The sequence below is a fragment of the Sphaeramia orbicularis genome, chromosome 8 (assembly GCF_902148855.1).
Source record: "Sphaeramia orbicularis chromosome 8, fSphaOr1.1, whole genome shotgun sequence".
Lineage (NCBI taxonomy): Eukaryota > Metazoa > Chordata > Actinopteri > Kurtiformes > Apogonidae > Sphaeramia > Sphaeramia orbicularis.
The window spans coordinates 45,623,203-45,647,436 of NC_043964.1; the positions used below are offsets into that span (position 1 = coordinate 45,623,203).

General features: G+C 41.4%; 1 protein-coding gene across 1 annotated transcript in view; it reads left to right on the plus strand.

The window, feature by feature from the left end:
• Positions 1 to 24,234, plus strand: part of tspan34b (tetraspanin 34b) — a 34,655-nt gene that overhangs the window by 8,660 nt on the left and 1,761 nt on the right. The window contains exons 2-3 of the mRNA XM_030142366.1: positions 8,743 to 8,828; positions 9,000 to 9,215. Coding sequence (XP_029998226.1) covers positions 8,772 to 8,828; positions 9,000 to 9,215 — 273 coding nt within the window. The 5' untranslated portion in view covers positions 8,743 to 8,771. The remainder of the gene's footprint in view (positions 1 to 8,742; positions 8,829 to 8,999; positions 9,216 to 24,234) is intronic.

Sequence of the window (24,234 nt, forward strand, 5' to 3'; positions counted from 1 at the left end):
TGGCCGACTTCCTGCTGGGTTTAGGGTGGGGCCATAATGTATTTTTTTATTTGTCCAACCATGGGCTATGTCTGCACCAAGTTTTATTTTTCAACGTGGAAAATTTTTTTTGGGTGGGTTCCCATCCGTACAATGTATTTTCATATTTTGAGGGGGCGTGGCCAAGTCCTTTTTCAATATTTTGAAAATTCTTTTTGCTGGAAAATTCTCCTTTTCCACAGTGTAATTTTCAGTCTGTGTACCATTAGTGGAACACAAAGAATTTTTCAACAATTGCATCCCTGGGGCAAAACCCCATTCATTTAAATGGTACAGTTTTGGTGTCGTCATGGCAACACAACTGCAAATAAGGGTGTGACCTCATTGACTTTTTGGTTCAGTCTGGCATGACAGATGTGTGTGTCAATTTTTTTTTTGCCTATGTCAAAAAAATTTTTTTTGTCCCATTCAAAAACTTTAGGGGGCGTCAGAGAGCTATTTTTAGATCCAACTCTACGAGTTAAATATCATCGTGTTCAGATTGTGATTCCGCACAAATGTTTAATTGGGTCCAAGTTAATCTGACACTGTGTTCGAGATATCCACTCTTTTATACTTCTAAAAATGGCCGCTTCATTGTGAGCTCATCACAGCCACGCACAACATTTGATCAAAAATGTAAATGGTAAATTTTGATCACACATGTGTGTAGGTGATTTTCACCCAGTTTGGTCCAAATTGGATGTAAACCCTAGGAGGAGATGATGAAAGTATGAGGGGTGGGATTTTACAGGTCCACACTTCCATCCAATATGGCCGACTTCCTGTTGGGTTTAGGGCGTGGCCATAATGTAATTTTTTACTTGTCCTACCATGGGCTATGTCTGTACGAAGTTTCATGTTTGTACGATGAAAAAAATTTGGGGAGGGCTCCCATCCGCTTAATGTATTTTGATTTTTGAGGGGGCGCTACCGAGTCATTTTGCGATATTTTTTCTTGGCGACTTCAAATAAAATAATTTTTCACCAGGCTTGAATTTTTGTTCAAATAAAATTGACTTTTTGTTAATGTTCAGGGGGTGAAATTTGCGTGCAAAGTGGCGAGAGAATAATAAAAAAAAATTGAAACCGCAAGCGGTGTTAAGGCCCTCGCCCTACCGTGCGACCACCTCCCCGCGCAATCACCGAGGTCACCGAATCGTGGCCTCTTTCCAACATTCTGTGAGATAAGCAGTTTTATTCTTTTGAAAACGACTGCTTCATCACAGGCTTGTAACAGCCACGCCCAACATTTGATCAAAAATGTAAATAGTAACTTTTGATCACACATGTGTGTGGGTGATTTTCACCCATTTTGGTCCAAATTGGATGTAAACCCTAGGAGGAGATGATGAAAGTATGAGGGGTGGGATTTTAAAGGTCCACACTTCCATCCAATATGGCCGACTTCCTGTTGGGTTTAGGGCAGGGCCATAATGTAATTAGGGGCTCGGTGCCAAGGGGCCCGAGCACCTATTGTTGTTCCGTGCGTCTCTTTCACATATTCAAATTATTCTTCATCTTCCGGACAAGATTTCGCCGATTAATTCAGCCTAATCCACTGGGAGGACCCCTGAAATTAATATATCAAAATGTGCGGTTTCATCGGGAATAGTGTGCTATGTTGTTTTCGTAGAAATTCATTAATTTTTCACAGTTATGGGCAAAAAACATGCATAAAAAGTCCCATAGAAATGAATGGGGAGAGGAAAAAATCAGCCACAAAAAACTTGTTTCTGACTGCTACTGCTTCGCCATACTTTGACCTACAGACTTCATTTAAATTTTAAAATGCAGGCATTTTTGTCTTCTCCGCAGAAACGTACCTTGTTTGAGGATGAGATTTACAGTTTTTGATAGATGGGTCTTAGAAAAGGGTCAGATTTGTCAGAAAACACCAAAACAGAGCACACATTCCTGGCATACCAATTTCATTAGAGTGTGAGAACGTCTGAAAATCACCTCAAAATTTTGTGGATAACTCGTCCTCTTGGCCAAACGATACATAGGAGGCAAATGATTCTTTCCAAAAATGTAGTCACACTTCCTGGGCTTCATATGAACCTAAGTTTGAAGACCTAGCTCTTTCTAAAGTGAAACGGAAGGCAGTAGAATGGAGGCTATCCCCTCCTCTTCCCCTATTCAAATCAATACAAACAGATTGTGGTTTTCCTGATAAGTTGACTGTTTTTCCACTGCTGTAACTCTGACATTTCTCACAGTACAAGGAAGAAAAACACATCTGTGTGTTCTTGAGCTCTTCGTGCCAGTCATGATCATTTTAGTTTTCACCTATCTTTTACGGTTTTTCCATAATGAGCAGATGTTTCGGACCTATTCCACAGCTCTTTCTGCCTTTCTCTCTGCAGTCTGAGCACACTCCAAGCACACTCCCCCTAACAGCCTGAATGTCACCGTGGCAACGACAGGTCATTAAGGGTCATTGGAGTCACATTACATTGGTGCAGGGGTAGAGGTAGAATTTAAGAAGGTGGGGCAGCTGTAAATACTGACTGAATGAAATGATACTAAATTAGACTGATACTGCCACCTAGTGGTCCCCTATGGTAACGCTGTCATTTTTTATCCGATCTCCACCAAATTTGACCTGGTGTATGTTAGTACTTCCCTGAATGAAATAATACTGAATCTGGCTGAGCACTGCCACCTAGTGGTCCTGCACGGTAACTCGGTCATTTTTTGTCCGATCAGCACCAAACTTGACCTGGTTGATGTTGTTCCTGCCTCGAACACAATGACACAGCGATATTGAATCCGATTCATAGCGCCATCTAGCGGTCCCAGAAATTTGCCTCGGCTGTGTGCTGCTTGGGCCTGGACGTGGACACGATCATGCGATCGCGAGCGGGACCTGTTGTCGTGAACGACCTCGGAATTGAACCAACGGCGTGCCCCCCCCCGACCCCCGAGCCCCTCTCACGATTTCCGCGTGTGGAAATTGTCTAGTTTTTTACTTGTCCTACCATGGGCTATGTGTGTACCAAGTTTTATCTTTCTACGTGGAAATTTTTTTTTGGGTGGGCTCCCATCCGCGTAATGTATTTTTATATTTTGAGGGGGCGTGGCCAAGTCATTTTTCAATATCTTATAATTCTTCTTGCTGGAAAATTCTCCTCTTCCACAGTGTAATTTTCAGTCTGTGTACCATTAGTGGAACACAAAGAGTTTTTCAGCAATGGTGTCCTTGTGGCAAAACCCCATTCTTTTGAATGGTACAGTTTTGGTGTTGTCATGGCAACATGATTGTAAATAGGGGTATGTCCTTATTGGCTTTTTGGTTCAGTACTGCATGTGGAATGTGTGTGTCAAATTTCTTTTTGCTATGTCCAAAACTTTTTTTCGCTCCCATTCAAAAACTCTAGGGGGCACCAGTGAGCCATTTTACGATCGAACTCCACAAATTAAATGTCATCGTGTTCAGGTTGTCATTCCGCACAAATGTTACATTGGGTCACACTCAATCTGACACTTACTGAGCAAGATATACACACTTTTATACTTCTAAAAATGGCTGCTTTGTTGTGAGGTCATCACAGCCACGCCCAACATTTGATCAAAAATGTAAATGGTAACTTTTGATCACACATGTGTGTAGGGGATTTTCACCCAGTTTGGTCCAAATTGGATGTAAACCCTAGGAGGAGATGATGAAAGTATGAGGGGTGGGATTTTACAGGTCCACACTTCCATCCAATATGGCCGACTTCCTGTTGGGTTTAGGGCAGGGCCATAATGTAATTTTTTACTTGTCCTACCATGGGCTATGTCTGGACCAAGTTTTATCTTTCTACGTGGAAATTTTTTTTTGGGTGGGCTCCCATCGGCGTAATGTATTTTCATATTTTGAGGGGGTGTGGCCAAGTCATTTTTCAATATCTCAAAAATTCTTCTTGCTGGAAAATTCTCCTTTTCCACAGTGTAATTTTCAGTCTGTGTACCATTAGTGGAACACAAAGAGTTTTTCAGCAATGGCGTCCTTGTGGCAAAACCCCATTCTTTTGAATGGTACAGTTTTGGTGTTGTCATGGCAACACGATTGTAAATAGGGGTATGTCCTTATTGGCTTTTTGGTTCAGTACTGCATGTGGAATGTGTGTGTCAAATTTCTTTTTGCTATGTCCAAAAAAATTTTTCGCTCCCATTCAAAAACTCTAGGGGGCACCAGTGAGCCATTTTATGATCGAACTCCACAAATTAAATGTCATCGTGTTCAGGTTGTCATTCCGCACAAATGTTACATTGGGTCCAACTCAATCTGACACCCTATGTGCAAGATATATGCACTTATATACTTATAAAAATGGCCGCTTCGTTGTGAGGTCATCACAGCCATGCCCAACATTTGATCAAAAATGTAAATGGTAACTTTTGATCACACATGTGTGTAGGTGATTTTCACCCAGTTTGGTCCAAATTGGATGTAAACCCTAGGAGGAGATGAGGAAAGTATGAGGGGTGGGATTTTACAGGTCAACAATTCCACCCAATGTGGTCGACTTCCTGTTGGGTTTAGGGCGGGGCCATAATGTAATTTTTTACTTGTCCTACCATGGGCTATGTGTGTACCAAGTTTCATGTTTGTACGATGAAAAAAATTTGGGGAGGGCTCCCATCCGCTTAATGTATTTTGATTTTTGAGGGGGCGTGGCCAAGTCATTTTTCAATATTTCTAAAATTCTTCTTGCTGGAAAATTCTACTTTTCCACAGTGTAATTTTCAGTCTGTGTACCATTAGTGGAACACAGAGAGTTTTTCAGCAATAGCATCGTTGCACCAAAACCCCATTCATTTGAATGGTACAGTTTTGGTGTTGTCATGGCAACACAATTGTAAATAGGGGTGTATCCTCATTGGCTTTTTGGTTCAGTTTGGCATGAGGAATGTGTGTGCCAAGTTTCTTGATCCTGTGTCAAAAAAAAAAATTCACTCCCATTCAAAAACTGTAGGGGGCGTGATAGAGCCATTTTACAATCAAACTATTAGAGTTCCATATTATCGTGTTCAGGTTGTCATTCCGCACAAATGTTACATTGGGTCACACTCAATCTGACACTCTGTGTGCGAGATATACACACTTTCATACTTCTAAAAATGGCTGCTTCGTTGTGAGGTCATCGCAGCCACGCCCATCATTTGATCAAAAATGTAAATGGTAACTTTTGATCACACATGTGTGAGGTGATTTTCACCCAGTTTGGTCCAAATTGGATGTAAACCCTAGGAGGAAATGATGAAAGTATGAGGGGTGGGATTTTAGAGGTCCACACTTCCATCAAATATGGCCGACTTCCTGTTGGGTTTAGGGCGGGGCCATAATGTAATTTTTTACTTGTCCTACCATGGGCTATGTCTGGACCAAGTTTCATGTTTTTACAGTGACAAAAATTTGGGAAGGGCTCCCATTCACGTAATGTATTTTGATTTTTGAGGGGGCGCTACCGAGTCATTTTGCGAAATTGTTTTTTGGCGACTTCACAAAAAATTCATTTTCGCCGGGCTTGAATTTTTGGTCGAATAAAATTGACTTTTCGTTCAGGGGGTCAAATTTGCATGCAAAGTGGTGACAAAATAATAATAATAATAACGGAACCATGCGATTTTAATAGGCCCTCGCCGACATGAATGTCTGGGCTCGGGCCTAATTAAAACCGCAAGCGGTGTTAAGGCCCTCGCCCTCCCGCGCGACCGCCTCCCCATGCGACCACCGAGGACACAGACAGTGAGAGGACACTGTATCGTGGGCTCAATCTGACATTCTGCGAGACAACCATAGTTTTACACTTCTGAAAACGACCACTCAATCGCGAGTTCATCACAGCCATGCCAAACATTTGATCAAAAATGTAGGTGATAATTTTTGATCACACGTGTGTAGGTGATTTTCACCGAGTTTGGTCCTAATTGGATGTAAACCCTAGGAGGAGATGATGAAAATATGAGGGGTGGGATTCTGAGAAAAACCCATTCGTTTGAATGGCACAGTTTTGATGTTGTCATGGCAGCACGATTGTAAATAGGGGTGTGTCCTCATTGACTTTTTGGTTCAGTTTGGCATGAGGAATGTGTGTGTCAAATTTCTTGTTCCTATGTCAAAATTTTTTTTTACTCCCATTCAGAAACTGTAGGGGGCATCAGAGAGCCATTTTACGAATCATCTACGATTTACATGTCATCAGGTTCAGGTTTTCATTCCGCACAAAAGTTACATTGGGTCCAACTCAATCTGACTATGTCTGTGCTTGATATACAAACTTTTATACTTCTAAAAATGGCCGCTTCGTTGTGAGGTCATCACAGCCACGCCCAACTTTTGATCAAAAATGTAAATGGTAACTTTTGATCACACATGTGTGTAGGTTATTTTTACCCAGTTTAGTCCAAATTGGATGTAAACCCTAGGAGGAGATGATGAAAGTATGAGGGGTGGGATTTTAGAGGTTCACACTTCCACCCAATATGGCCAACTTCCTGTTGGGTTCAGGGCGGGGCCATAATGGAATTTTTTCTTGTCCTACCATGGGCTATGTCTGGACCAAGTTTCATCTTTCTACGTTAAAATTTTTTTTGAGTGGGTTCCCATTCGCGCAATGTATTTTCATATTTTGAGGGGGCGTGGCCAAGTCATTTTTCAATATTTCTAAAATTCTTCTTGCTGGAAAATTCTACTTTTCGACGGTGTAATTTTCAGTCTGTGTACCATTAGAGGAACACAAAGAGTTTTTCAGCAATTGCTTCCCTGGGGCAAAACCCCATTCATTTGAATGGCACAGTTTTGGTGTCGTCATGGCAACACAATTGTAAATAGGGGTGTGACCTCATTGACTTTTTGGTTCAGTCTGGCATGACAGATGTGAGTGTCAATTTTTTTTTCCCTATGTCAAAAATTTTTTTTTGTCCCATTCAAAAACTGTAGGGGGTGTGAGAGAGCCATTTTACGATCAAACTATACGAGTGACATATCATCGCACTTAGGTTGTCATTCCGCACAAATGTTACATTGGGTCCAACTCAATCTGACAATCTCAATCTGTGTGCGAGATATAAACACTTTTATACTTCTCAAAAATGGCCACTTATTTGTGAGGTCACCATAGCCACGCCCAACATTTGATCAAAAATGTAAATGGTAACTTTTGATCACACATGTGTGTAGGTGATTTTCACCCAGTTTGGTCCAAATTATATGTAAACCCTAGGAGGAGATGATGAAAGTATGAGGGGTGGGATTTCAGAGGTCCACACTTCCACCCAATATGGCCGACTTCCTGTTGGGTTTAGGGCGTGGCCATAATGTAATTTTTTACTTGTCCTACCATGGGCTATGTCTGGACCAAGTTTCGTGTTCGTACGATGAAAAAAAATTTGGGGAGGGCTCCCATTCGAGTAATGTATTTTGATTTTTGAGAGGGCGCTACCGAGTCATTTTGCGATATTTTTTTCTTTGTGACTTCAAATAAAATAATTTTTCGCCGGGCTTGAATTTTTGGTCAAATAAAATTGACTTTTTGTGAACGTTTAACGGGTGAAATTTGGGATCAAAGTGTCCAGGAAAAATAATAATAACGGAACCATGCAATTTTAATAGGCCCTCGCCGACATGTATGTCTGGGCTCAGGCCTTATAACGGAACCATGCGGTTTTAATAGGCCCTCGCCGACATGTATGTCTGGGCTCGGGCCTAATAATAACGGAACCATGCGGTTTTAATAGGCCCTCGCCGACATGTATGTCTGGGCTCAGGCCTAATTAGGAGAAACTGTATCATGCTCATAATCTATCACCCAGAATGAGCAGATAACACAACCAAACAAGGCCCAGTCATATCTTTACATTTATTGACAGCTCATGTAAAACATCAAGATCATCTTCTGAAATCATCTCATTTCCAACCAGGCACAAATATTACAGTATCATGGGTGAGAGGCTTCTCCCCCAACTCCTGCTTACAACCCTTCACTTTAAGATAGTAGTAGTAGTAGTAGTAGCAGTAGTAGCAGTTGTAGTAGTTTTATTTTAGGCACATAGAATCATCAGATAAAGAATCATACAACATGGTAAAAAAAAAAAAAAAAAATTCTGCGCTCAAAAAGGAGTGGGAAGAAGTATAACTTATTGACTCCCACCCCCTTATTACAAACTAATAATCAAACTAGAACCGCTTCCTTTTCTTTGTTAACACACATTTTCCTCTGTATATTTTTACAATAACACAAAACATCCATACAAACCACTCATATACACTTTTTCAGTCACCTCACACACAATCAGATTTGCGTAATCAGCCGTTTTTTGATATAGACTATAATATAGACTATAATATATGCACTTTAAATGTTTACTCCAAACACAATGATCAATAAATGTGATAATGTCTTCTTATCATGATAACCAGTTAAATCAGATAAGTTATTAAGCTTTCAAAGGGGAAGCTGGGAAAGGAGCAGGTGTTTTCCACTCCACTCTACAGTCCACCTCACAATCCCACTGTTAATTTGTCACATAATCCCACTGTTAATTTGTCACATAACTGACAATGCATATTAACATAGTGAACTTCAGGAAAATATTAGTACAGTACACATGACAGTACAGATGATGTTGTTTGACCAAACTGAACTATTAGATTTGAACTCATCCAATTCAGTATAATTTAAATGAGGAGGTTGACTATATTGTATTTTGTATATTCCTGTCCCTCTGCAGGTAAAACAATTTGCAGCAAAAAAAAAAAAATGGGCTGCTTCAGATTCCTAAAGGGCATGATGTTTCTTTTCAACGCCATCATTTTTGTAAGTGCATTTTGACACACTGAAAAACATGATTTACTGATCTTTTTTTTATCCTGTCTCTCAAAATGATAAGAAAAAGATTTTTAAAAAAGTAATAATAAGAAGTTCTCTTGTTGTGAATATGAGTCAGTTTGAATATTTACAAAACTTCTCTCTGTTGTCACTCCCTAGCTGGCGGGTGCTGCCATTCTTGGTGTCGGGATCTGGGTGAAGGTAGACAGTGGTTCCATCTTTACTTTGCTTCAGAAAATTGAAAATACACCAGAGGAGCTGAACCAGGTACTCAACGTGGGCTACCTGTTGATCGCAATTGGAGCTCTTCTGCTCATTATTGGCTTTCTAGGCTGCTGTGGAGCTGTCAAAGAGAGCAGATGTATGCTGCTGCTGGTAGGTTATCTGATACTGTGTGGTAAGTCCTTTTTGCTAAATAATCATTAACATCTGTCAGGGTAATAAGCTACATGGTGCAATAATATCATACCTGTGTGTGCAATACACATCCGTGCAATAACTTATTTATGAATCTGTATATATGTATATATTACATGCAAATCGATTTATCTGGTACTTCTCCATTTTATTCCGTTGGCTCTTCTTCATTCTTTCCACCTGTAAACTGCAGCTGAACAGAGTCCAGGAAAAATTTCTCCATGGGGACAATAAAGTATATCTTATCTTATCTTATCTTATCTTATCTTATCTTATCTTATCTTATCTTATCTTATCTTATCTTATCTTCTTATCTTATCTAGACCTCTTTAAAATGTCAGTGTAGAAAGTTAAAGGGTTAACTTCCATGGTTGCATGAAGTACTGGGGGCTAATTAGACACTATAGAAAATACAGTTAATCAATGTCTTGACAAGAGGTAAATGGGAGGATAGATACCATTCTTACTTCTGCTCCTCTTAGAAATTGCAGCTTCAACCAGCAGCTCTTGTGGCAGCACCAGCCCAAGGGGGCTTGACTTAGGAAACAGGGTTGCAATTTCAAGTCCCATTTCAGACAAACTAGTGCAAGTGGACCAGTAGCTGGAGAGATGCAAGTTCACCGGTGCTGCAACAGTCTGACACTTCTCTACACATTAAATGCATGCATCTTGGTCCTGTTTGCGCATGCGTATGTACAAAATAACAGAATGAAACAATGACACTTCCCAAATGAGGGATTAAGAATAAAGACTTTTTTTTTTAGATTATGTTAGCATGAAAGATTGAAAGGGGGAAACAGTGGTTCCACTTTACAACAAGGCACCAATCATAAAGGGATATTCATTAAAGCTAAACTGTTAAGTACTTACTAATAATTTATAGATAATTCATTTTAATTCGAAATAATTAGTTTGGAGTAACTGAGTCTGGCATTAAAATGTGAATTCAAGATACATTATAGATGGCTGATCAAAGATTACTGATTTGATTTCATCAAATACCATTGAGCCCTGACATTTTGGGAATTTTCAAACCTGAAAAATCCCCAATAAAGTCTTATAAATTGCTCTTTTAAAAAAAAATCTAATTTTAGTCAATGATATTTCTTAAACTTGTAAGCAATTGAAGACAGTTATCAGAAAAATAGCTAGCTGTTGAAAATTTGCAAAACCTGCCCACCATTGAGGGCAGCACTAGGCATGGAATGGGGTGGGCTCAGCCCACCCAAATGTCCGTCTTGCCCACCCTATTGAAAGTTAAGGGAAATCATTTAGCCAATAGAAAAATATAACAGACTACAGTACTATTAGGTCTTATTGCAATTGGGTGGGCAGCTACAGCCCGCCCTTTTCCACCAGTGATTGGGTGTCATCGTTTTACATTCCCTTTGAGCTCATATTGCAGCTCACTGCCTGTTGTCCATTTCTGAGCTGTGGGGAAATAAACGACCCTCCTTGGTCTCTGCTGCACCCATAGAGGTCACTGCTGCACCTGTTGGGGTTTCTATTTAATACCACAATTTCCTCTATCAGAATTTCACTGTATCTGTGACTTTTTGATGTGCACCCGCACACTGACTAAAGCAACGCCAATAAAACATACACACTGGGCAGCACAACGCCAGTAAAACACACAACCGTCACCCAAGGAAGGGACAAAAACCGAGTGAGGGGCAAATGATCTCTGTCACTAAATTATATTAGTTATTTTAATAATTTTCTCATGTTGGTTTATATGTATGTAGTTCTACTGACATTTGAGTCTAAAGTTTAGGGTTTTAGATGGCAAAAGACAGATTTGTTGTTTTCTTTGTCATTTGCAGCTTTTCAGATTGAATTTAAATAAGACTTTTTTTGGTTTGTGAAATATGAAAAAATATATTTAGTTTTTTATTTTTACTTTTGGCCAAGTTTCAGTTGTTTGTGCATTTGTTCTAATGTGCCACTTTTCAGTCTGAGTTTGAACAAAAGTAGACTGCCTTCTTTTGGTATAATTCTGGCCACAGTGAGAATAATTACTTTTATTAATATTTAGTATTCATTCTTTTATTTGTCAAGCTCATCCAATGAAAAGAAATATGCATGAAGGACTTTTAAGATCACTTTTATTTTATATTAAGGAGTAAATGAACACAGATGAACTGCCCAACAATTGAATTCCTCTTTGGGGATCAATAAAGTGATTCTTATACTTAAATAAACCCCAAACCATTTCTTTTCAGTGCTGTCAGGGCTGCCATTCAAATTTTCAGCCTTCAGGCTACTATTTGGCTTCGCTATCATCTGTACATGTACAAGTTGCCCATCTGTTATTTCAACCAGCCCACCCTATGACAGGCTAGATACAGCCCTGCCTACCATGTTGGATGGGCTGGTAAAAATGAAATTATATCTCATTACATTTGCACAAAAGCACTTTAAGAATATGAGGAGAAAAAAAAAATTGGTTTATTTTACTGGTGTATCTGTCAAGAGACTTTTGTATAGGGTCCTCATAGTCTTATGGCTACACATTTATACATTTAAATTTTTATAAAGAGTTAGGATAAAAAATTAATACATCTGAAAAAAACTACTTTAGTTGCTGAAAAGCAGCTGGCAGTAGCTTCTTTGTTTTCAGTAGCTAGTTAGCTTAGATTAGCCTGTCTAGAGAGAATGGGAAACAAATAAATAAAAAAAACGTTAAAAGCTCTACAGTATTAAAGTAACAAATAAGATATAAGAGATATAGGAATTCACTTACACAGAAAGAACTTCTGACATTAGATGGAGCTAATTTAATTGTTTTCTATTCTTTTCAGGCAACTTAAGTAAAGCTATCAATCAATCAATAAGATTTTATTTATTTAGCGTCAAATCATAAGAAAAGTTATCTCATGACACTTTACATAAATAGGTGGTCGAAATGAGACTCTCAAGCCAAATTACAGAAAAACCCAACAGAATCCTCCAGGAGCAAACACTTGGTGACAGTGGCAAGGAAAGACTTCAAAAACGGTAAAAAGCTAAATCTTGTAGTGTATTTTTCTCATTTCTCGTCAAAGTATCTCATCACACTTAAAATAGGACATAATCACCTAAAGAGTGACGTGTAAGTGAGATACACAAACTTATTTTTAGACAACAGATCTTGAAAAGATTATTTCAAGAAATCTTACCAAGATAATTTTCATTTTTTCCATTGGCAGACTTTTTTGCTTAATTCAAGATTTTTTTGGCTTAATTCAAGCAAAAAAAATCTGCCAAAGGAACAAGTGAAAATCATCTTGATAAGATTTCTTGAAATAAGATTTTTAAGATCTATTGTCTAAAAAAGTTCTTATATCTCACTTACAAGTTACTCATTAGGAAAGTTTGCGAGGATTCAGGAGATAGGGAAAGGTAAATGAGCCTTAAGTTTCACTTTTACTTCCGTGAAGTACAAGCGGCACAGACCACTACCATACCCCCCCCCCCCCCCCCCCCGATAGTATTATAAGAAACCGGCCTTTTACGTTTATTAATGTCAGACATTTATGATCAGAAATGTTCCAGCTGCAGCTCAGTGGGAACTGTCAACCTGGATGCTGAAATGCTACTGACTTGGTGATTGGAACACAGGTGATTGGTGGAGCATCAGACCAAAACACACAATGACAACATAAACATAATTTAGGGGCTGACACTGAGCTTTTCAAATGCAAATATTCTGGCTGGACAACTCTTGTCAGTGATATCAGTATTTGAAATGAACATGACTCCTTAATGTCTGGTGACAGTCAAGGCCATTTTATAATTACTTAGAACATAATTGCTACATACTGCACCTTTAATAGTTGTACTTGTAGTAGTAGAATCCATGCATCATTCGTTCATTCGTTTTTCAATTTAAAACCAAAAATCAAAAAACAAAAAAAAACACTCATTTTTTGGTTTTTCATTTTAAAAACCAGAACAAAAATTGGATAACAGTTTGTTTTTCCATTTCCCGATTTTGGGCTCAAATGAAAAATGGAAAAAAAATGGATAACAACCATTTCATCCGATTTTGCTATTTTCAATTTAGTTAAGTTGTCTGACCCGGAAGTAGTCGTTACAAGGGAAAAAATAAACAAATGGAATCATAGCCAGACTGGAGGAATATTTTGCTGTAATTAAGCAGCTGTTTGATACATACGAAAGTGTATTGCATTCACACAAAAAAATAAATCCGGCTCTGTTTTTAAATTAAATTTTTTCAGAAAACAGTATCTCGTTAATTTGGAAAAACAGTCCTTTTTCACATCACTCTGTGATCACTCAGATTGCACATTCTTTATCGGAGGGGACTTCAACACAGTTCTGGACCTAGGAGTTGACAGGCTAACTCCCACTGGAAATATCAGACATGACCAATCCTCAGAAGTTGTTAAACAATACATGATGGATTTTGGTCTTTGCGATGCTTGGCGCTCTCACCATCCCATTGTCAGGGAATACACCTTCTTCTCCTCAGTCCACCACTCTTATTCTAGATTAGATTACTTCCTAACTAGCAGCTCGCTGATGAGTGATATATCTGAAACCAAAATTCACCCTATCACCGTCAGTGACCATGCACCAGTGTCACACACTGGTTAATAAGAACATCAAGCCACCAACTTGTAACTGGAGATTTAATACATCATTACTTAAAGATCCTGAGTTTATCAGCTACTTTAAAAGAGAATGGTCCATATACATAGAAAACAAGGAGTTACCAGGAACATCAGTGTGTGTTCTCTGGGAGGTGGGAAAGGCAGTAATGCATAGGAAAATAATCTTCTCCTCTCATAAGAAAAAGAAAGAGACCTCAAAAATATTGGAGCTAGAAGGTAAAATTAAATCATTAGAGGAGGCCTACTCTGCCACGTCAGATGAGCACACGCTAAACAATATAAGGAAAGCTAAACTGGAACTGAATGAAATAATAAATAAGAAAATGCAATTCTTGGTGCAAAGGCTTCGCTTGGAGAACTTTGAAAATAGTAACAAATCTGGGAAAGTTTTGGCAAATCAACTAAAAACAAATAAAGAGAAAACAACTATTTACTCTGTTAAAGATCCAGCAGGAAATATTAGCCATGACCCCGACAAAATAAATAACACTTTCAGGGATTTCTATAAAGCATTATACACATCACAAATAGACCCATCAGATGATAATATTGATCAGTTTTTCAGCAACATCAATCTACCAAAATTACAACAGGAACAGAGAACATCTCTGGACTCACCTCTCTCTGTTGGTGAACTTCAACATATGCCCAATAATAAAGCCACAGGTCTAGATGGTTTTCCAGCAGAATTCTACAAAGAATTCTGGACTATTCTGGCACCTACTTTCTACAAAATGATATTAGAAATAAAGAACAAAAACAAAAAACCCACAAATATGAACGTAGCTAACATTACTGAGTTATTAAAACCAGGAAAAGACCCCACATTCCCATCCAGTTACCACCCAATCTCACTAGTCAATGTAGATCTAAAAATAGAAGAATAGAGAAAATAACTCCTTTAATAATCCATCCAGATCAAACAGGTTTTATTAAAGGTAGACACTCTTCAACTAACACGCGCAGATTATTCCAACATACACAATCTGGAAACCATAATTATTTCTCTAGATGCAGAAAAACCATTCGACTGGGTAAACTGGAAATTTCTATTTACAACATGAAAGAAGTTTGGATTTGGAACATCTTTCATTGACTGGATTAGGATCATGTATAAGAACCCACATGCATGCGTGAGGACCAATGATCAAACTTTTCCAAGCTTCAGTCAGCACAGAGGCACCAGACAGGGCTGCCCATTCTCCCCCTCACTTTTTGCCATCTTTATCAAACCTTTAGCAGCTGCCATTAGACAACAGGAAGAAATAAAAGGAATCCGTACCAGGAATATAGATCACAAAATAAGTCTTTATGCTGATGATGTATTGCTTTTTCTCCAGAACTCACAAGCATCTCTCTACCAGATGATCACACTTATAAATAACTACTCATCAATATCAGATTACTCCATTAACTGGACTAAGACCACAGCTCTGCCTATTAACTGTCACTTTCAAGGTGTGCCCAATATTACAATACATTCAGGAAATATTAGATATCTAGGTATAAATATTTCACCCAGGTTGTCAGAACTAATAAAACTGAACTATGTTCAACTCTTGAAAACAACAGAGGATTATCTTCTGTGGTGGAGGCAATTACCCATTTCACACATGGGGAGAATTGCCACCATCAAAATGTGGATTTTACCTAAAATTAACTATTTATTTTCCATTATACCCATCAAACCATCCTCTCATTGGTTCAAGTCACTGGACTCACACGTATCTAAATTCCTTTGGGAAAACAAACCATTATGTATAAGTCTAAATGCATTACAACAGACCTAAGACAGGGGCGGTTTAGCCCTTCCCAACTTTGGCCAATATTTCCTAGCCAACAAGCTGCAGTATATCTCCAAATGGCTCAAACCTAGTTATCTAGATGAGCCATGGCTAGATATAGAGCAAGCAATGTGTGATGATCTAGCAATCTCTGACTTACCATTTATTAGTTCAACCATTAAGCATCATAAATGTTATAAAAGTGTGAACATCAGCTCCACTCTGACAGCCTGGTGGGAATTTCTTAAAATAAACAAATGTTCATTCATTCCATGTAAGCGGACACCCATCTGGAACAACCCTGACATCCTGCAAAATAAAAGAATTATAAACTTTACTCAATGGAAGAACAAAGGAATAACACATTTAGAAAATATCGTAGTGGATGGAAACTTTGTACCATTTGACATGCTCACTTCACAACATGGGATTAGCAGCACCAAATTTTTTGAATATCACCAAATCAAATCGATTATAGGTAAGAAATATACCCCTAACCAGTTAAACATGCAACTACCAATCAAGGTGGAAGAATTTTTGAACCTCCGCACCCCAAAGCTACTATCCAAAATATATAGGCTTAATGCTACAACAATTGACTTAATCTACCTACCGACTTCAAAATGGGAGACAGATTTATCCATTGATTTTGATTAATAGTCATGGTCACAAATATGTTCAAATGCATTTAAAATGAATAAAAACTCGAATTTACAACTAATTCAGTTCAAAATTCTTCACAGAATTCATTACACAGGACAAAAGATGTTCAAGATGGGTCTCACACAGTCAAACATCTGCTCACAGTGCACCGATAACTCTGTTGATAACTACATACACGCCTTGTGGCAATGTGCACCTGTCCAGAGGTTTTGGCTTCAGGTATGTGAGGACCTGTCAACATGGCTCAGATGCAATATTCCAGCCCACTCCACACTGTGTTTACTAGGTGACCTGGGCCACACCAACATGGATACTAACACCTCACACATGGTCCTCACTGCTTTATGCATTGCAAAGAAAACTATTCTTGTGAATTGGAAAACAAAAGCCAATCTGACCATTAACCAGTTTAGGAACCTTCTATTAGATCACATCAGTAATGAGACAATATCTGCCTCTTCAAACAATCAATTGGACCAGTCTCATTCTCTCTGGTCCCCTGTGATTAGCTCTATCACATCACTCTGAGTGTTAGGAGGCCAACGGGAGGTGCCGCAGGGCTATGGGTCACTAGTGGTCCCTCGGAGTGGGGGTCTGGACCGCCCTGCTCTGCAGGCGGCTTGGTGTTTGTCCCTGTTGGGGCAGGGGTGGACCCGCTGCCGGGGTTGCCCTGTGGTGGTGGGGCGGGGGGCTCCGGGTTGGGCCTGGGTCAGTGGCCGGCATCCCCCAGGTCATGTGGCTGGGCTGGTCGGGGTGGACGGGGTGCGGTTCCTGGGCCCTGGGGTCTGGGTGCTGCCCCTCCTGGGGGGGGGGGGGGGGGGGGACCCGGCATGCACCTGGGTGTCTGGGCTGGCCTGGACTTGCTGCTGCGGGGGTGGGCAGGTACGTGCCCCGGTGTCTGGCTAGTGCCTTGGAGTCCTGGCATGGGGGAGTGTGTGTGTGTGTGTGTGTGTGTGAGAGAGAGAGAATGTGTGTGAGTGTGTGCGTGTGTACGTGTTTGTGTGTATGTGTGGGTTTGTTGGTGTGTGTGAATGAGTGCTCATGTGTGCATAAGAGTATGAATAAGGGATTGTGTATGCAAGTCTGTGTGTGCTGGTGTGTGGGGGAGCTGATGGAGCAGGTGTGTGGGTGTGGATGTACATGTATGTTTGGTGAATGAGGGAAGGCTGTGGTGTGGTGGTGGTGGGGGAGGGGGACTGCAGGTGTGCCTGGGGGGTTGTGGCCCCTGTGGGGGGTGGGGGGCGTCGCCGGGAGTTCTCTCGGGGTGCGGTGGCGGGGTTCGGCCGTGGTGGCGATTGGGACCTGGGGCAGGGGTGCTGGTTGCTGGGTCTTGTGCTGCGGGGTGGCACTGTGCCGGTGATCACTGCATCCCTAGACTGGGGAGGTGTGGAGTGTGGTGGGTCCCCGCGCCTGTTTGGGGCCTTTGGGGTGGCTGGTCCCGGGTCCGTGCCCCCTCGACTGCATAGGATGAGTGGCCTCTGGAGGGGCAGCGGCCTTCTGGCTGCGGTCGCTGGGTGCCCGAGGTTTCTGGACTGCCCAGCTCCTTGGTGGCCCCCGCCAAGGAGTGGGGCGGTCCAGAGACCCCTGCCTGGAGACAGGTACTGGGGAATGGAGGTGCCAAATATCGGCTGGCTCGTCTTCTGGGGGGAACTTCCTCCCAGCCATACCATCCCCCAACCTCTCGCCTCCCCACCCCCCTCACAGAAAGCACGTTGGGTCTTGGGGAGGGTGCACATCCCGAGGGGGTATGGCGGGGGTGGTCACTAAAACAGCCTCCCTCTGTGGTACCCTGGGGCAGCTAACTCCTCAATTTTATTTACACCCACCCACAACACAACGCACAGAAACACTAACACCACACATTCACTTCTGGGGGGCGGGCTGCGTGGCGCCTGGTGGGCGGTGCCGTGCTGGTGGGTGAGGCTGCCTGTGTGGTGTCACCCTCAGTGGTGTGCAGTTATGCTCCTCAATTTTAACCGCTTGCATATACACCTCACACTTCAAAACACTGATAGGTGGGGAGGTGAGGGGGAGGGGGGTCTTCCCACACCACTGTTTCCTGGATGCCATCTGGGGCGGGGGGGGGACGGGTTGGGACATTGGCTTGGGGCTCACCTGGCTGTATTGCTGGTGCCGCCCTCTGATGAATGATGTGTGCGCATGGGGATTGTGGTCAGAGGGGGGTGGCTGGGCTAGCCGCTCTCTTGCCCGCTGCAGGTCGGGTTGGGACCGGGAAAGATGCGTGTATGCGGGCATTGGGGGTGTGGCGGCTGCTGGCTGGGTGGTGGACCACGGTGGGGTTCCTGGCGGCTGGTGTTGCTGCTCTGGGCTGCGATTGGTGCTGGGGCTGCACTCAGGTGCCGCACCTTGGGGGGACTCGCGGCGGTGCTGCTCGCTGCCGGGGGTGGGGTGGGGGGTGGGGCGCTCCGGATACATGTGTCTGGTGCGTGCAGGTGTGTGTGCATGTGGGTGGGAGGGGCTGTTGATGGGTGTGGGTACATGTGTGGGTATATGTGTACATGTAAATGTGTACGTGTGGGCGTGCATGTGGATAGGTGGGTGTATGGGCATGGGTGGAAGTGTTTGTGGGTGTGTGTGAATGGTCGAACATATGAGATGGGTGGTGTGTATGTCTGGGAGTCACTGGGTGTGTGCGCATATGCTTGTGTGGGTGAGTGGGGGACTGGAGGGTGTGAGGGGTTTAGGGGTTGGGCTTGGTGGGATGGGGGGGTGGGGGCCTGGGGTGCTTGGCCGTGGCATTGGGGTGCGCACTGGCCTACAGCGGGTGGCTGTCTGGGCCAGCCTGGCCACCCGGTGTGCTGGGTGGGACCCCTGCCCGGGGAGACAGGTGGCTCCTGGGCTCGTGGGGCTCGGGGACCGGTACCTTGGCTGCCCCTGGGTGGCTGGCCCCTGGCGGGGGGGGCAGCAGCTGGCGTCCCTGGCCCCCTGGGGCCTGTGCTCGGCTGCTGTGGAGCCTCTGGCAGGGGCCTCCCTCGACCATCTTCGGGGTGGGCACACTGTTGCCTCTCGGGGGGCGGGCTGGATCCCCCCTCTCTGTGGTGTCTGCTGGTCGGCCAGGCCTTGGGGCCCTCTCGGTCGGTCCCTGATCCTTGGAGGGAGTGTGGTTTCATGCCTGTGTTCTTCACCTCAGTCTGTTTACCTTGTTCACTCTGTCACAGCAGATGAATGTGAACAACTGATGTGTGGATTTGTTACTGGTATTATTTGTTATAGGTATTATTTGTGCAAACGTGGTATACGATATTTTGTTCATGCTTTCTTTTCTTATATTCATCATTTCATAAGTCTTATGTATTTCATTGTTGTTTTTTTTTTTTTTTGTAGTTTTTTTTTTCTCTCTCTCTTCTGCCCAGTTTACTCAGTTCTGGTTGTAGTTATTGTTACCATTATAATTGTCTCCATGGTTGTTACTGTTCGTATTGTTGATACTTTCTTGTGAGGGTCTTCGCCACCTTCTTCTCTCTTGTTCTCTCCTCTTCTTCTACCCCCCCACCCCCATGTCAGGTCCGGCATCGAAATGTGGTTCAACAAAACTCATAATAAACATAGTAGAATATCAAACAGCGCTTCATATACTTTATGAAGTTAACCTTGGCAAAGCAAATTTGTTCAGCACCAAAAGGAACCAGACGAACATTCTGCTGTTAGGACGCTGGACAAGACAAGTAGGAAAAAAAAAAAAAAAAAGTAGTGTGATATACTCCCTGGTAAAATGTCCAAATAAAAGAGGATATACAAGCAAAGTTGTCAGAAAAATGAGCAATGATGACTTGGAGTACAGTTGGTGTCAGCTGCTGCCTTATTGGTACAGACAGCTGCCTGTCAGCTGGCTGAGCCCATAAAAGAAGAAAAAAAAAAAAAATTTTCGGAAAAACAGAGCCAATTTTTTAAAACTTATTTTATACTGTATTATGAAAAAAGAAAAATTCGGCTCTGATTTTCTCAGTTAATGGGCCAGTAGTGGCTGATCCAGGCAGGAGCTCTGTTTAAGGAACCCATTCCGTTTAAAGATCTCGGAACCAGTTCCCTTTGAGGATCATGAAACTAGTTTCGTTTACAGAACTCAGAACCAAGCTGTGCTCCCCGCTTTGCGCATGTATCAAGCCCTCCAAGCGAGCCCTCCAGCTCCTGTCAGCAAGCCTGACAGGAGCCAGCGCTCAGAGCGTCATAAGAATGACAGTGTTTTCTCCTTGTTATAATATCTATCTCCCTCTCTAAAGGAAATGTAGTCAATATCCCATGGAATGACACTGTCATTCTGTAGAATGACAATGTATTATCCATTCTTATGACCACCATCTCCCTTGACAAATGGAATGACACTGATACTGGGTGGAATGACACTGTAATTCATTAGAATGACAGTGTTTTCTCCTTGTTATAATCTCTGTCTACCTCTCTAAAGGAAATGTCACCAATATCCCATAGAACAGGGGTTTGCAACCTTTATTATCAAAAGAGTCATTTTGCCCCCTCTTCCACAAAAAAAAAATAGTCTGGAGCCGCAAAAAAATACAGAGCTTACAAACTTTTAAAAGTTTTAATCTTTTTTTTAAATTTTATCTGTTACAACCACTAAATACAACAAACAGAAGTGCAGTGTGGAGTGGATTCTGGAGTATGATTACTATAAAAGTACACAGTAAAAGTATTTCATAGTATTTGTGCAAATAGTATATGAAGTACTAATACCAAAAATACAAATTTGATGATGTACTTATTGGAAAAAATAATTTTATTCATCATTGAATTTAGTCTTAAAGCCTATTTCAGATGAAAAAACAAACAGTTTTGGAGCTTGGAAGGGATTTTTGAGTATGATTACTCCAAAAGTACACAATAAAAGTAGTTCACAGTATTTGTGCTAATAGTATATGAAGTACTAATACCAAATATACCAAATTTATGAGGTACTTATTGGAAAAAATAATTTTATTCATCACTGAATTTAGTCTTAAAGCCTATTTCAGATGAAAAAACATACTTTTGTAGCTTGGAAGGGAATCTGTTGTAGGATTACCCCAAAAGTACACAGTACTCATACTCATACAGTCGCTCTATGAAAAGTATCGCTATTTATTGAAATTATTCTCTTCAAAACTCAACACTGCCTCCGCAGTTCCCAGTTGTACTGCTCCATATTCTCCCGGAAAATGGACAGAATTACGTGAGTAATACAGTATACAAAGGACGGACAGAACCCTCCGTCTGTCTGCGTCTTTAAGATTAGAGCATAAATAAACCCTTACTTTTGTGGCCCGGAAGGCACATTCGCTCCATGCAGCTCATCTACCGTAATTGTCGAATGAGTAGCGCACAAGAAAAATGCTAGCGGCTGGCTTGACCATGCAGAGGAGAATCGCGGCTGGCTTGACTGCAGTCAACAGAGCCACTGCAAGGAGGCTGAAGAGCCGCATGCGGCTACGGAGCCGCAGGTTGCCGACCCCTGCCATAGAATGACACTGGATAAGGAAGGCCCAGAACGGGATCTGAGAGCTGCTCCGTCGAAGTAAGCTACCAGTATAATATAAGCATATCGACGGCGACGTCTATCAATTGACGCTACCCCGTCAAAACATGCTACTTTACGTTTCAACACGCCTATTTGAAAATTAAATAATACTTCTACAGTAGAAAAACACCATTATTTACTTATTTGTATGAATATGGGTAAAGGTAGCTCATTTATACAGGCTTTTATAACTTCTATCAAATAAAGCTCCTACAATAGAAACACCATCATTTACTTATTCATATGAATATGGGTAAACGTAGCTCATTTAGACAGACTTACAACTTCTATGACCAAATAAAGCTCCTACTATAGAAACACCATTATTTACATATTCATATGAATATGGGTAGAGGTAGCTAATTTAGACAGGCTTATAACTTCTATCAAATAAAGCTCCTACTACAGGTAACATATTTATAAAGGCTTATAACTTCTAGTAAATAAAGCTCATACTATAGAAACACTGTTATTTACTTATTCATATGAATATGGGTAAAGGTAGCTCATTTAAAAAGACTTATAACTAACATTAAGTACAGCTCCTACAACAGGTAACAAACCTCACCTTTGTGATACTTGACACATTGAACATGGGACAACAGAAGAAACATTACATTCGAATCAAGTCAACTTTATTTGATATATACACTATATACACTATTTTGATCTTGTGAGAGAAATTTGGTCTCCATATTTATCCCATCCGTGATGGCTTCATGTTTCTTTCCACAAACCTCCAACCTGTGCACATGCTGCTTCCCATCGAGCCTTTAAAACCTCTGAGGGATGGGTCTGGATGCTTGTGATGTCTCCATTGTTGAAAAACCCTTCTGCAAACTCAAGGATATGAATGTATGCAAGGATATGAATGTATGCATCAATTACCTGTATTGCAAAAACAAACACACACCCCAAAAAAATCATTAATAGGGAAAAAAACACATTGTGATTTGGTAATACTTTGTTTGAATTGTCATTTACATCATCAGCCATTCTGTGATCTGGCTTTTCTTGGGGACTAGATCATCTTTGTGTTCCCATAGAAGAGCTGTCCTGCACTGAACATTCATCAAGTACATGTAAACAAATGACATTTTACCAAAACATAGATATATTTGAATACACCTTTGCCTCACCCTTTAGTCTAAACCTCTCAGTAACCTCCTTAAGCTTAATTTTTGAGATTTATTTTAGCCGTCTGGGTATTTCCCCCCAGACAGGTAATGTAGATTCCCCTTGCTACTCCGTTCCATAACTATAAGCCTTCACAAATGTAAAAACTGTAAAACACAACAACAAAACACATTTTTTGTAAAAGCCACAGACAACTTTTATACACATACACCCACACAAGTGGGTATGCTTTGCATAACATAAATGACAAATAAGAAAGACTGGGGAACTAGGTATGTAGGTATTTGTGCAGTAAGGCATTTCTTTTGTTTTCCAAACCTAGCCTACTCGTCCTCAGCGTCTATGGAATCATAACATAATTAACACAAGTGTGGGTAGTTGGGTTTATTCAATGGCTGATAGCTATGACTAAGCTACTACTCTGGAATGGCTATGATAGCCAAATATTATATAGATAATATTTGGCCATTTCAAAAGGCCATTTCAAAATGCATCACTAGAACTTGCCCCCTTGGGTGTTACCAATATCCCAAATATCTGGTCTTGGCCCATGAACTATTTGGGGGTGTTTTAGAGCCCATCAGTGTGCATACAGCTGTTAGAGCAACATATTCCCCAATTCAGACAGCATCTTCTTCAGGGATGGCCTTGCATATTTCAGAAAGACAATACAAATAACATACTGCATCTATTACAGCAGCGTGATAGAATTGTAGATCAGACAGGAATGGAGAAACATTAATCTCTCAAAACAATGCAGCTAGTCTATATTATAAAAACCAAGTGGCCTCTGTGTGTGTGTGTGAGTGTGTGTGCGCGCGCGAGTGTGTGTGTGTGTGTGTGTGCGCGTATGTGTGTCTGCTTTGTAACTGAAAAACTGGCTTTGCCTTTTGGAGTACTTACGTATTTTGGGTCAAGGATCAGACAGGCAAAAGCACCTGATTGATACGACCAATACTTATTGAGTGATAGTTGTTATTAAAATTACAATGGGCTTACAGGCAGTCTGCAGACAAGTCCATTCAAACATCAGGACACAACAGGGAGAACAGGATCCAGCTGTGATCAGACACAAACAATATCGGTCTGGTACTTACTGTGGCCCGGTTCCACTCTGCCAGTCCCTGGTCAAACCCGTCAAGCCCGTTAATGTCCCCTTCCGGACCACCCCCACCACCACCACCCCTCACCGTAACATGGTGACAGACCATTCTGCGCAGACTCCGATCAAATGAACCAGAGTT